Source organism: Poecilia reticulata, chromosome 14 (assembly GCF_904066995.2).
Source record: "Poecilia reticulata chromosome 14, P_reticulata-male-v2, whole genome shotgun sequence".
Lineage (NCBI taxonomy): Eukaryota > Metazoa > Chordata > Actinopteri > Cyprinodontiformes > Poeciliidae > Poecilia > Poecilia reticulata.
The window spans coordinates 18608378-18622610 of NC_088843.1; the positions used below are offsets into that span (position 1 = coordinate 18608378).

At 37.5% G+C, this 14233-nt stretch overlaps 1 protein-coding gene across 1 annotated transcript; it reads right to left on the reverse strand.

Moving 5' to 3' along the window:
- Positions 1-1000: 1000 nt before the first annotated feature.
- Positions 1001-10084, reverse strand: tmprss2 (transmembrane serine protease 2). Its single transcript, XM_008428271.2, has 12 exons — positions 9975-10084; positions 8458-8550; positions 8221-8337; positions 8005-8134; positions 5482-5598; positions 5353-5393; positions 5034-5193; positions 3348-3514; positions 3145-3243; positions 2338-2480; positions 1474-1626; positions 1001-1130 (listed from the first exon to the last, which is right to left on the reverse strand). The coding sequence occupies exons 1-12, from the start codon at positions 9997-9999 to the stop codon at positions 1107-1109; spliced, it is 1269 nt and encodes a 422-aa protein (XP_008426493.1). The 5' UTR covers positions 10000-10084; the 3' UTR covers positions 1001-1106.
- Between the last annotated feature and the right edge of the window lie 4149 nt (positions 10085-14233).

Below are 14233 nucleotides of genomic sequence, written 5' to 3' on the forward strand. Positions count from 1 at the left end.
GGAAATACATTATCGTCTCAAAGCAGTAGTTAGCTTCCAACTTGCTAAGAGAACACAATCCACCTGGATGTGATGTCAGTCCTATGTCTGAACTCCAACCTTTGTATATGTTTTCAGATTGATTATTTCACAATTGTACAAAAGTAGAACTGGGAAGATTTAGAAGAAAATGCTATAAATGTCTCATTCATAAAACAAAACAAAAAAAAAGCAACTGTTAAGTGAGATAAAAACATTAGTTGTAGCACTTTGTATCAATTAAATCAATTAACACCCCAAAAAGTAGATTCAAAAAGTTTGGTGACTCCTGAGCCCTCATCTAGATGATGTGGATTTAAAGCAGGAGCATGCTATTGAGCACTTTTTTACATCACTGTTTTCTCTTCAAATAGGCTTTAGTCTCAGTAGTTCCACAAACATTTGGTGAATCGTTTACAGTCGTTTTACGAAGCAACATTTCAGAAATCGCCCCACACGGACTTTTGCAACAGCGAGAATACACAGAACACTGAATAAGAGTTCAAATTTAAATGAACATTTCCAGTTAAATAATAAAAGCAAATCTCGGCCTGAACATTTCCTCAAACCATCTCCCTATTTCTCAATGAGGAAATAGTTCAGTTTCTGTAAAGTAACACCTTGAAGCATATTACCTCGTGGGAATCCTGGGATGTCTGTTTATGCCACATCCAGATTAATGAGTAGGTTAGCTGTTCATTAATGGTGGCAGGAATCCACATTCAGACAAATATGTGTGTTTTTATAGCAGGTTTTCTCCTTCATGATAACTGAACAAGGATTTGCAGGTAGTTTGGGCCCAGGTTTAAATTTAATGGGGTCTTTATCAGGTGGACTGTTCCTTCCCAATTTTGCAATTCCTGCAGCTCTTCCAGGTGAACAACGAGGTATTTCCAGATAGATCCAGTAGATAATCTCACACATCTGAGCAAATAAATAGCTGGATTTTTTTTTTTCTAAAAGCAAACATTAAATGCTTGCATTGAGAAACAAGAATATTTAATATGGTTTTTTTCCCCCAATTCTTGAATTGGGTAAAAATTCAAGAATTGAATTGGTTTTGGATTCAAAATGCATCGGTAGGAACCTCAGAGTTCTGTCTGCCACTCATCCTGTGGAGATTGAAAAGGAAAGGCAGAATTAGATATTTGTGCTAATGTTTATGGTTTTAAAATCTGCAAATGGTTCACATAGTTTTAAGCCATGTCATAAAGAACTACCAGATTCCACAAAAACACATTTGAATGTCTTGGAAGCACGAAGCAAGATCAAATAAAAATCTGAAGTGTAGAGTTTAGCAGTATTTGGCTGCAAAAAACAGAGACCTACTGACATGTAAACATAAAAATAAGGACTAGCTGTTTTGTTTTGCTTTCTTAATCATTCAACGGTGCAGATTTAGGAGATAAAATTCAATAATTAAATTAGATGAGATGTTGATGCACAATACCGTACCTGCATTTGTTTGTGTATCCAATCACTAAAGTAAGTTACATTGCTGTACATTCCTGGCTTGGTCCTCAAACCACATCCATAGCCCCAGCTAGTGACCCCTATTAGCCACCATACATGTCCTGACTTAACCACCAGAGGTCCTCCACTGTCACCCTGCAGGGCAGAAATTTGTCAGGACAATGTATTTATAACACATGAAAGAAATGTAACGTCATAAAAACAATATGTTGCCACAAGCTTTTGCTGCATTCTTGACTTCTGGTGTTCCATAAATAATGTAAAAAAAAAACAAACAAAAAAAAAAAACATCTCTATTTTATTGTAAAATACCTGCAACTGTGGCTGCCGAAATTTTAAATTCGGTAAAAAAATTGTGGCAACCACAGAATTTTACCATACAAATAGGCATTTTACCGTATTTATACAATGATCTGTATAAAATTTATAAATACAGGTTTTACTGTATTTGTATGGTAAAACTCTGGCAACCACGGCTGCCGGTATTTTAACGTAAAGTAGAGATTTTGTGTTTTTTTTTGTTTTTTTTTTACTGTGTAGCATTGCTTTATTTATTTTACTAAACAAAATATAAGACAAGGAAACGTACAGACAACTGAAAACAACAAAGCAGCTCATATCATATTTGAAACATTAGCTTGATTTCTTTTAAACATTTTTATACCAAAACATTTTTCCTATGAAATTTACATACACTATCCTAAAATAAAAATTCTCTGAGTGGTCAGAGAATTATTAACTAAATTATCCTGAAATCATCTGAAACAATTCTAACATCTGATTCTTAGTTGTGATTATGTAACTCTGGCATGTGAGAGCTGTGATGCTTATGGGGCAAAAACTAACTTGACAGGAATCGACGCCTCCTTGCATTTTGCCTGCGCAGAACATGGTCTTGGTTACCTTCCCATGCAGCACGTAACGATGATTACATACGTCTGTACTATAAACGGTAATCTGAGCTTGATGTAGTGTATCAGGAAATGTACCTGAAAAATAATAAAAATAAAAAATTTTAAATTGCAAATCTATAGTTAACTTTACGGAAGTTGAAAGTGGACATTTTCCGCACACACTTTTACCAAATGGTTTTCTTGAGATAACGGATACAAAGGCCAAACGGATAAAAGCGTTTTTTTTTTGTTTTTTTTTTTTAGAGATAACGAGTTAATCGCGAGAAAACAAAATTTGATGACTGGTGTGGGTTTTGTTCCTGAATCCAACCTTGAAATGCATGCTGTTATGGCAAGCGTTTGGAGGATGAAATTGTGTTTAATACACACGTAAAACCATCGGGAAATTAACATGTTATAGCAAGAAAACCGTGTGTGGAAAACGGGAAATAAAAGTTTTCTCGAGATACGGGGAATTAGGTCATTATCTCCAGAAAACAGAAAATTGTTTTATCTTGAGAAAACCATCAGGAAATTAACTTATTATCTTGAGAAAACCACCAGGACAAAGTATATATGGGAAAACGCCCGCTTTCGGCTTCCGTATAACTTAGTCAATCATGACAATTACTGCTCCTCAACATGTGCTGGAAGCAAAATTCAGAAAAAATTAGGAAAAAGAAGAAACGCAGGGAGGAAAATTTGAGAATGAAAACAGCATGAAACGATCGGAAAAGCTGGATATGTTCAATCAGCTCACCAGATGGATACAATTGCCCCCATCCAGTGATCCAGGCTTCACTGCTGCTATTTACCTGAAGCCCAGCATTGGGGAGACACACTGGTCTCACTGTTCTTTCTATACAAAGAAATATAATGCATTTTGACAAGATGAAGTGAATTGATTGCTCTCATAGATGTTCGTCTAAAGGTAAAAAGTGGATTTAAAGAAGAAGCACTTACGTGTGAAAGTGATGGGCCTATTGAGTTTTAGCAACGCAATGTCGTAGGCATTGGTCTTAGAGTCAAAATACTCATGACCAATGATTCTCTTCACTGACCTTCTAGGTCGCAGGTCTGGCAGGCCCACTTCCCCATAGGATGCCATCCATAGTTTAGGATCAGAAAATCTGTCATGGGAAACAAATTTAGAGGATCTCTCCACGCGTTTTATCAGCAAGCCATACATGAATCATTTTTGATGTACTGTCAAGAACAGAACAGATCACCGAGTTGTAAACATGCTACCGCATGACACCCAGTCATTAAATTAGTACACGGCACAGAGCTTGATATTGAAAAAAACTAAACTAAGAGGTGCAATATAGACATAATTTGGTTCAAAGTCTGTCCAGATGCAAGTTTGTAAAGACTGGGTTTTCAAGGAAGGGAAAGCTGTCAAAAGAGCACAAGTCACGTCATTTCTGGAGCAGCTACTTTGACCGTGGGAACAGCAGCCTCTTTCACTGAACACCACAAGCCAGTCGCAAGCGATCTTGTTGTCCTGGAAGGGCTGAGAAGGCACGGTCAGCGTCAAGTCAAAACAAATTTTGCTGGACGATAAATTGTCCCAGTAATTACTATAATATTGTTGTTTTGAAACCATTTTCAAGTAATATAGCGGTAAATGCCACAACAATGTAAGTTCTCCCTCTCAGAGACTAATAAAACTTAATTTTGTACAGGACAGTCCATTCTGAAACTGGAAGACATTTTAAATATATGAAATAAAGCAGAACAACCAAAACTGATAAAAAAATAAAATAAAAAAAGAGGAAATAAAAACCACATATAACTGAAGCCATAAGAAATGGATTATAAAGTTTCTGTAAAGAAAATATGAATCATCAGAATGAAAATTATTGAGCTCATTTTAATTTATCATGCGATTAATCAATTAATTGCTTATTGCGACAGGCTTATCGAGGTGATCGTCTCCAGACATACACAATGCCTCATAGTTGCATAAGAGAGCATTACTGATAAGAGAACTTATCAGAGTTTGATATGGTTCAAATTTTGGATTGAACTTGAATGGATGGAATTTGCAGATGGCTGGCATCTTTATACCCTGGTTATCTGTGTACCCAATCACCTGAGATATACGTGAACCCCAAAGGTGAGATGGCCGACCGCCCTTTTAAAAGCCTCATTGTAACCGTTTCCATTGCAAATGCAACAAAAGTTTTGTTGATCGTCTGCTAATGACAAAAACACAATTTCGCAATTGTGGTTTTTCCAATGAATAAGAAACTCTATTAAAATCACAAGTGAATCAAATCATTAAAAAAAATTTAAAAAACACGCCAAACTACAATCCTCCTTCTAGTTCCGATCGTCTTCTTCTTTGTATGATGCCAAACAAAAGTTCCCAATTTGGATAGGGCCAAAAATCTGCCTCATCCTAGCGCCGAAACGTTTAATCAAAAAACAAGATGTTTTTTGTTTTGTTTTTTAACTGGCATGTTGCAATTAAGCAAATTTGACATTTGCGATTTTCGAAATGTCAAATTGTATAATTACATGGCAAACAGAAATGCAGTTTTTTGTCGTTAGAATGTCATAAGCTAAATTTTAACATTCCTATCACATTCCTAAACGCTTTGAGTGTTTTTGCGTTTATTTAGAAAACACAGAGTAACAACTCACGGTTTGAAGCAGTGTGCTGCACTCAGGATCCAGCTTGGGCTGATGATGGCGCCTCCGCACACATGCTGAGAGTAAATCTGGAGGCTGACCTGCCACGGCCAAGCCCCGTTCATCGCCTCGGTGCCGCCTACGATGCGACCGCCGGAGCTCTTGCCACATTCTCAACATTCGGAGGAGAAGAACCAAAAAAATAAATCAAATCGTAATTTAGTATTTCACCCTGTCACAAACAGAAAGTCTCTGTACTTGTCTGATTTATTCTGTCATGAGTCATGCACTAATATCTTTTCTTGCGCTCTTGTGCCAGTTAGGAACTCACCAATGCAATGGAGTTTAACAGCTTTGACTGAACACTGTGAGCTGCAAGGTAAAGAAAGATAATATTATTATGTAATATCGCTTAACTCTGTAAATCACTATCCATACTGATATGACGGTGTGGCCATACCTGCGTTGGAGCTGTGACTGTATTGGGGATTTATAGCTACTTCCAGACTTTAGCTTCAAGTATCCCGCTGGGGCTGAGGTTCTAAAGCTGACTTCAGTAGAGCCCCCATAAAAGTTTCTATGGGATACACAGAGAGACAAGAAACAGTGGCTTCTTTTTAGAGTATTCTGTGTTATGATCCATTGGTGTCTGGATGTTTAGCCTCCTCTGTCTATGTTTTAATCATTCCTTTATTTAGTTCCTTTTTTCTTGCCATCTTATTTTATCTTTTGTGTCGGTTCCATTCGTTTCATTGTGTTTTGGATCTGTTTAGATTTGTGTTTCTTTCTGTTCGCTGTTTTATAAGGTTCACATTTCTTTTCCTCTTCACATTCTCCTTGCTTTACTTATTTTTCACCTCACCCCCAGCCTTCCTTTCTGTGTGAAAGTTGAGAACGGAGGTTCTCCGCATATGCTTTTTCCTTATGGCTTTCTCAAGATAATGAGTTAATTTCCTGTTGGTTTCCTCTAGTGTTAAACCTCATTCCATCCTTCAAATGCATGCCAGTGCATTTGAAGGATGGAGTGAGATTTAACACACACCACTCATCAAGATTAACTTATCTCGTGAAAAAAAACATGCAGAAATCGTCTGCTCTCAGCTTCCATAATTCTGCTACCCTTCCCAGGTGTTAACGACCGGTGTCGTAAAGTTGATTATAAATGATAAGTCTGCAGGTGCCCGTCCCTGATTGGTTTTAAGAAGACGACGGAGATGTCCCATTGGCTGCTTTCTGGAGGTGACGGACATAAAAGCTGCTGACGCGGACTTCCTGTGTTCCATCCTCGACTCACCTCCACCGGCCAAACCCCTTTCCTTTGTTCATCTGTGTTAGAGTTCTGGATTGTAGGAGTGAGCTGCCGTTTATGTTTCCTCAGTTTTTTCATGCTTTTCTTAGTTAGGAAGGCAAGTTTTTGTCCTTTGGTTTATTTACTTTTGATTAGGTAAGTTTCTGTTACTATTTAGATAGTTTCCTTTTGTTTGTTGTTTTCGGCAATAGCTCACTCTGAAGCCAAGTACTCCATTGGTAACATCTTTATAAAAAAAATACATCATTTTAAAATAAATAATCATTGTCAACTGTTCAACTTTGTGTGTGTCGGTTGTTGAGATCAAAGGAGGATGGATCCTTCATGTTGCGACCTGGCCCCCCCTAGACTGGTCGTAACATGAATTGGGGGCTCGTCCGGGATTTGAACCCGGGACCTCTCATATATGGGACATTTCCGTTGTCTTCTTAGAACCAATCAGGGAAGGGCACCTGCAGACTCATCATTTATAATCAACTTTACGACGCCGGTCGTAACACAGGTGTTAATTATTTCCTCTTTTGCCTCTCCCTGCTCCCTTCCCCAGCTGCATCCATTCGCCCGTTATTATCTCTCTGAGTCCTTTGTCATCTCCACGTCCTCCTCAATAGCTAAGCTCTTCTTCATCTGTCACTCATTGCTAGATCCCTGCTAGATGTCCCAAATGTTTTCTGTTACTTTAGTTGTTTCTCTGCTGGACTGAATGCTATGGGGGACACTGTTTCATTGCCTGCACTTGTGTCCTATCATTACTCTCAACATGACACTGAGATCTTTAAATACAAAAGTTTACAATGAATATATGGCGGATACGTCTACAAACTTTAAACTTGTTACCAGCTTAAAAAAATCCCAAAGATGGATAGCTGGATGGATGGAACTTTTAGATAAAAAGGTCATTAATTTTAGTAAAGCAGTTAGTAGTAATTAAGTCAAAATCTTGACTGAACTTTTGCCCATTTGTCAGTTTTAACATGCAATTTACCACATCGCTCATGGAGTTTAAGCTGTTTATCTGTCAAATAACTTAAAGGACAATACACAACTAATCTTAAAATCTGATTGGTCACCCTGCCTGGTCACCTACACTATAATTGTCAACCACTTTGTTTGTAGCACACGTAGATTAGGGTTGCAAATTGGAATTTTCAGAGTAGAGACCAATTTAATTATCAGGATATAAAATAGTTCCCCGCCCCCCCTCCTTTTTAAATTAAAAATTTTGACAACAACCCTAAACATACAGCCGTAGCTGCAATGTGATGGTTTAGATTAAAGACACATCGATATTTTATGTGCTACATAAATAGCCTAGTCAAAGTCTGGAACTAAATCTAGCTGAGAATTTATGGCAAAATTAGAAAATTGGTGTTTCCAGATGCTCTTGATGTAAACTGATCGAGCTGGAGCTATTTTGCATTAAAGAACAGGTAGAAATGTAAGATGTGAACAGTTGGTATAGGTTGGTATAGATATACTCCAAAGGACTGGCAGCTGTAAATGCAGCTAAAAGGTGGCTCTACAAAGTATTGAGTCAGGGAGCTGGGCACAAATGTAGGTCACACATTTCAGAGTTTGCTGTGTAACATTGTAAAAATCCTGCAAATGAATGCAAATACTTTGCGTTCCATTACAGTCTTAAATTCAGTAGATACGGGAATAAACTATTAGCACCTGTCGTAGCCCATCTGCTCACACACAGTAATCCCGTAGTCGTCATTCCACTGCTCAGCACACACAGGCATCCAGGCGTTGTCCTTTGATGAATAACTTTGCAACAGGAAATCGATCCCCTGCAGGCGAACTGTGTAAAACAAACAAACGTACTCAGGGAAGACAATGGCGCATAGTTAGTGAGGAACATTTAGGATTTCCATCTCAATATCTTACAGCATTGGGCCTCATCTGCTCCGTTTGAACAGTCCTGTACACCATCACACCACTGGTGGGTCCCCAGACACCTCCCACCCGGTTCGCATGACTTTCCAAATGGACACTTGTAATATACTGCAAAGACACGCATAAAAACAACAACAACTAATAAAAAGGGAAATGAAAGGACACATGCAGAATCACACTTAAGTTCAAAAACAAAGTCAAGCCACAAGGTTCTCTAAGTGAACGTACAGAAATGCCAGAGCAAGACGATGGCCACTATCACGGTGGTAACCACAGACAGACTAACATAGATGGCGCGCTTCCAGGGACGCAACTTTTTTGCTGTGGAAGCAGAACAATATTCAAATTAGAATGCAAATGAAAGAAGGAACCCCCGTATTACACAGCATCACTGAAAAATACCCATCTTTTTTTTTTATCTGACATAAAATCAGGTAAAACTTTTCATGTTTTAAGTCAGGTATAGGATTGTAGGGAGTTGTTTTCAAAGTTATACAGCAAAAAAACAACAGTATAATTATAGCAAAACTTTTGGTAAATTTAGCTTGTCATAGAGAAAAAAATATGGGAGTTCATTTTAAAAAGTCATATTTTCACCATGTTACATTTATAAATGTCAGCGTTCCAAACTTAATATTGAATTCACAAGCTAAGTACACATTTTACAAACTATTTAGCTTTCAAATTAACTGTTTTGTTAGGAAGCTAAATATTAGTGCCCAAACTATATGGTTAAGTCTGAGCTAAATATTTAGCACAGTCTAGTCTGGAAAATATTCATTTTCCAAACTAAATATCTAGGCTGGTTCAAAGCTAATTATTTAGCTAATATTCAAATTAGCTTGCCGAAAAGCTAATTTGCATTAGCGAACGTGGAATACCAAAGTTAAAGGGATTTGATAACCTGTGTATAAACTCCGCAGCTCGCGGTACTGAATCGTTGCTCAAGTAACATTTTCTTTTTAATCGTCGATTCTACTCCTCTAGAGTCGACATGTTACGTGTTAGTTGAAAACATAAGATGTGCCGTTTTAACGGCTACACAGACGTTTACTTTGTACTTTGCAGCAATCTCTCTCTGTACTTACAACAGTCTCACTTTACAAGTGTAAAATAATTCTTTATTTCCATGCCGTTTAACATCATTGGAAAGCATTTTCGTGGTTTTATCGTGGCCAGTCACATTTACAAAACATTACCAGCCTTCTCATTAGTTAAGAGACTAATATTTTCATCTCAGGTTTAGGTGTTGTGTTATTGAGGGGGCAATTTCAAGGTAGGTGGTCCGTGAGTAATTTGTTAAATGGGCTAAATGATCCTCAGCCTGAAAAAGTTAGTTTTCCAGGAACAGTTGAATCAATGCACGACAGTACCGTCAAGCCAGAACACTTCAGGTTCCTGTTCATTTACTCTTAAATTTCTTTAGAGCAGCAATGGAAATTTAAGACTTCCTGTTTATTCATTCGTAAAACAAAATGATGTATGTGAAAATGAGTCCAAAAACTGTTTGTTTTAAAAACGTTGCTAGCAGGTCTAAAGCAGGTAAAATGTGAATCTAACATGAACCGGAAGTGTTCTGGCTTGACTGTAATGGTGGACGTTGGATACAGAAAACGGTTGCTATGGAAACATGAGTAAACATCTGAATAGCCGCTAAAAATTCACGCCCTATGTTTTCCACTAACATCTTGGACATGCCAAGAGAAAAAGAATCGATTACACATATATTAAAAAACAAACTTTACCTGCGCGACGCTTGAGACGACCCATTTCCGCCAGCAGCAGAATTTAATAGAAGTCCGCAAAACTCAGCTTTTATTTTGACATTCCACTTCCGTTTATCGGCAGGCTAATTTGCATATCAACTAAATATTTAGGTTGCTAGTAAGCCAAAGATTTAGTTTGAAAATTAAATGTTTAGTTTGGAAAACAAATATTTAGTTCGCAAAATAAAAATTATTTTGGGACTAAATTTTTTTTGCCAATCCCTCTTGTAGTAGACATTCCCATGACAACACAAGAAATGTCTCCTAAAATGTAGGCTTCTGTCTCTGAATACTGTAACTTGGCTTTATATGTTGCTTTGGGTGTTATGGTTTTTTGTGACTATGCTGCATTTTAGCCATATGGGACCAATTTTATTGTAGATAATGATACTTTCCTACCAGTTTCAGCTCTTTGGAGGGCTTTTTGTTATTGTTCTATAGTAAAATTATGGGTGCCCCATATTTTTCAACTGTGTAGTTAAGAAATATTAAATGTAACTATGTTTTTCTCACAAGTTGTCTTTTTTATTTTGATCTGTTATTAAAGATTATTTCATGTACGATGTCATTTCTATTTCTAGCTGTTTCATTTAGGTTATACTGCCTTTAAGATTGAGTATGTTTTTTTTTTTTGAATGTTATGAAAAATTACTCAAACTAAAAGATAATATTTTGGAATCTGTCACTTTGAAAATGATTAAATTCATGACTGCAGACTGAAGGAGTTTGGCTGCAGTTTATAATGTTGACACTAATAAGCAAACATTATGGATTAATAGCAACCATTTATACAAACAAAATAAAGTGGCCCTAAGTTGGAAACGCTTATTAACCCTTTTAGGCTAAGACAACATTTCTATTTACTTTATTCTTTTCCACAGTAAAAGTTAACTGTGTTACAGCAAGCCATCAAGATCAATTATTTTAATGTTTTAAATAGTCAGTTAAAGCTGAGATGTGGTGCTGATTATCAACATGAGATCGTTTTATGAATTAAAACCACGGTTTGCTAAAGTATTCATACCTCTTGGACTCTTAAATGTTATTCCAGTACAACAACAAACTTCAAATTTGATTCAGTTGCCCAGACTGAATGTTTCCTAGATTCTGCTACAACTGCTGATGTTTCAGGTTATGTCTCTACCAGCTTTGCAAATCTAGAGACTAACATTTTTTTCTCCAAGGCCAGAAAACAGAACATCTGAATTTATGCTGACATTACATCACAAACAGATGGACTCATTTATCCGATTAGGTGTGTAATAACCAGAATGAGTCACCCCACAATTTTCAGATGATCAATTAGGAAAAAAATGACACTTTGATGTCGTTCATTGTTCATCAATCACATAAAATCCCTACTAGATGCCACGTTAAGAGAAGCGAAAGTGAATAAGCACATTATTGTTGAGGCTGTTGCTGTTTCTCATGAAAGCCTAACTGAACCTGGATTTAGAAAGAAAAATACATTCATCCATCTCTTTAGTCATATACCTCAATTATTCCATTTATTTTTCACCTGCCTTAAAATCCCCAGCACAACTTTATGTAAGCTGCGAATCCAATTTGGCCGTATACCTTTCTTCTGCCGTGGCGGAGGCGTTGCAGTCTGCCGGGTGTTGATCTGAGCAGGGCCAGAGGTGTGGCTGGGGATCTGTGGGTAAACATTCAGAGAACATGGAGGGGGTCTCCCCATGTCATTCTGAAACCCCGCGTTGTCGTAGATGTGTTCGCTTTCCTGGACGTAAAGAGAAAGAAAACACAGTTCAGTTCACAGTTCTAAGTTGTTCAGAAATAACCTTGATGGTTTCAGTGTAAAACGGGATGCGCTTACCTGGTGCTTTTTATATACAAAACCTACCTGATTGTTTTGCATACTGAAGCTGGTTTCACTGCTCTGGAGCCAAACCTGCAAAAGATAAAATTGGTTTTCAAAAGATAACAAAATAAATGTTCATTTGCTTGAGTTTATATAACAAAGTTCACTGAAATTCTTGTTATGGAAGATGGAAGTGTTTCTTCCGTCTCACCTCCAGCTCTGACGTTCTGCTCTGTCACATGCTCAGTACTTTTACTCTAGTGGTGGATTCACACCGTCACCTCCCAGAATGCAGGGGGGAAAAAAACATGAGCAACTATGAGCCAGTTTTTAAATATTAATAAGCACTGTTCGGTTTATCTGACAGGTGATCGGATTTGGTGAAAGGAGACAGGATATTTCCTAAAGCATAATTTTAATCCATCTGAATGATCAGTGAAGAGTCACTTTGTACATTTTCTAGCTCATGTCTGGCCTGACTTCAGACAATATGATTATTGTAAAAATGAGAAAAAGAACATAAGGTCAAGTCTCAGTGTTTCTGCTTTACATGTATCGTTTTGCTTTGAAATAGTACTTAGCTGTGTCCTTTAAAATAAGTGGGTGACTTAAGCTGCTGGATCAAAAGAACGTTTAGCGTCAGTTAAAGTTAAAGTTGAACTCGCGGTTTGAATGAGGAAACAGTCAGGAGAAGGGTGGAATGAAAGACAGCGGCCACTAGAGGCTGAAGAACACATTGTCCCACCTGATCCGCGCATATCGGGCTTTTTTTTTTTTTTTATGAAGTCAACGAAACACGAAATTCTTTGGGTCTGCATCGTCTCAAAAATAGTCCAAAATGTGCATCTATTTGTGTTCAGAATATAAGCAGCTCAACATCACATCAATCACCGATTTTGGCCGAGATTACAGTTCTACATGCGGCTGGGCGATATGGTCTGAAATTAGTATCGTGATGTATTGAGCTTTTCACCTCCATCACCTCCAAAACGATGAGTGGACGATAACACTACTTGATTAGTAGGCAGAGCCAATAAAAACCGGCAAACTGTGCAACTGAGTCATCGATCAAAGGGACTCGTGGAGTTCAGTAAATGAGGTCATTCATTAATAACTTTATAAAGAGTTTTATAACTAAAAGCTGGACAGTTTGCAGAAGATAAAATCCATAATAATCAATACAGAATGAAAGCAGATGAGGATGGATCAGGAAAGAATAATAATAATAAAAAAACTTTTATAAGTACAATTCCAACGAATCACAGAACAGCAAAAATAATTAGCTCCTTGCTGGTCAAGCAGCTGCTGCTCCCGTTCTCACTAAAACCAGGAAGATAGCAGAGAGCATCACCCCAGTTTTAAAATCATTACACTGTAGATCAGAGAATAGACTTTAAAATAATTTTATAAATGGCTTGTTGACGTTTGTTGCATGTCTTGCCCCTTCCTCTTGTTACTCGCTTTCCTGTCTGACCACTCTCTAATAAAACTTCTAAAATACTTCTATTAGTTTATAAATCACTGAACAGCGAAGTACATTAAGGTTTTGTTGTCATATCAACCTGGTCTGCTCTGCATCCACAGAACCAGAACCAAAAATGGTGAGAAGCAGAATACAGCTTCGATCCACCACAGGTCTGGAACAAACTTCCAGAAAACTGCAAAACAAGCAAAACACTGACTGCCTTTAAATCAGGGCCCAAAATCCACCTGTTTAGTTGCCTTTGATTAGTAGGGTGGAACATTGATCAACATGTTTGATGTGCATTTGCTTGATGATTCTAATGGCATCTAACAAAGTGAAATGCTTGTTGCTGGCTTCATAACTGACGACTGTATGAAGTTTACTGTGGTGCAAAGCACTTTGAACTGCCATGTTGATGAAACGAGCTACATAAATAAACTTCAAGTAGAGAGTCATGACTGTGTGAAACCCAGCGGTGGACAGTATTTGCTTGAATACTGTACTTAATTACCTTTTTGTTGAGTATCTTTACTTTGGCTGTTTATTTTTGGGACAACTTATGATTTTCATTCCAACACATATCAAGGGGAAATATTGTACTTTTAACTCATTTTTAGGTAGCTTGTTACTTCTGTTCTAGGAAGCTGTATTCTTTGCCGTTTTACTGACTCCATACATCACAGATGGGCGCAGGTCTCAAACAATTCAACTCAATACTTTCTCACAGGAAGGCCAGTTACTTATGTAATGGAATCAGGTTGTTACAACAGTTTGAGCTTGTAAAGAAAAAACAACAACTTTATAACAACCTTACATTTTCATTCCCTTTTTCTGTTGAGAACTAATTTAATCTCATCTTCTCGTTTTATATGTTCCATCCAAACTGGTTCATCTCTGGCACAGGATGAAACGTGTCGGGGGAAAAAAACTCAACTGTAGCCTCTAGTGGCAGGC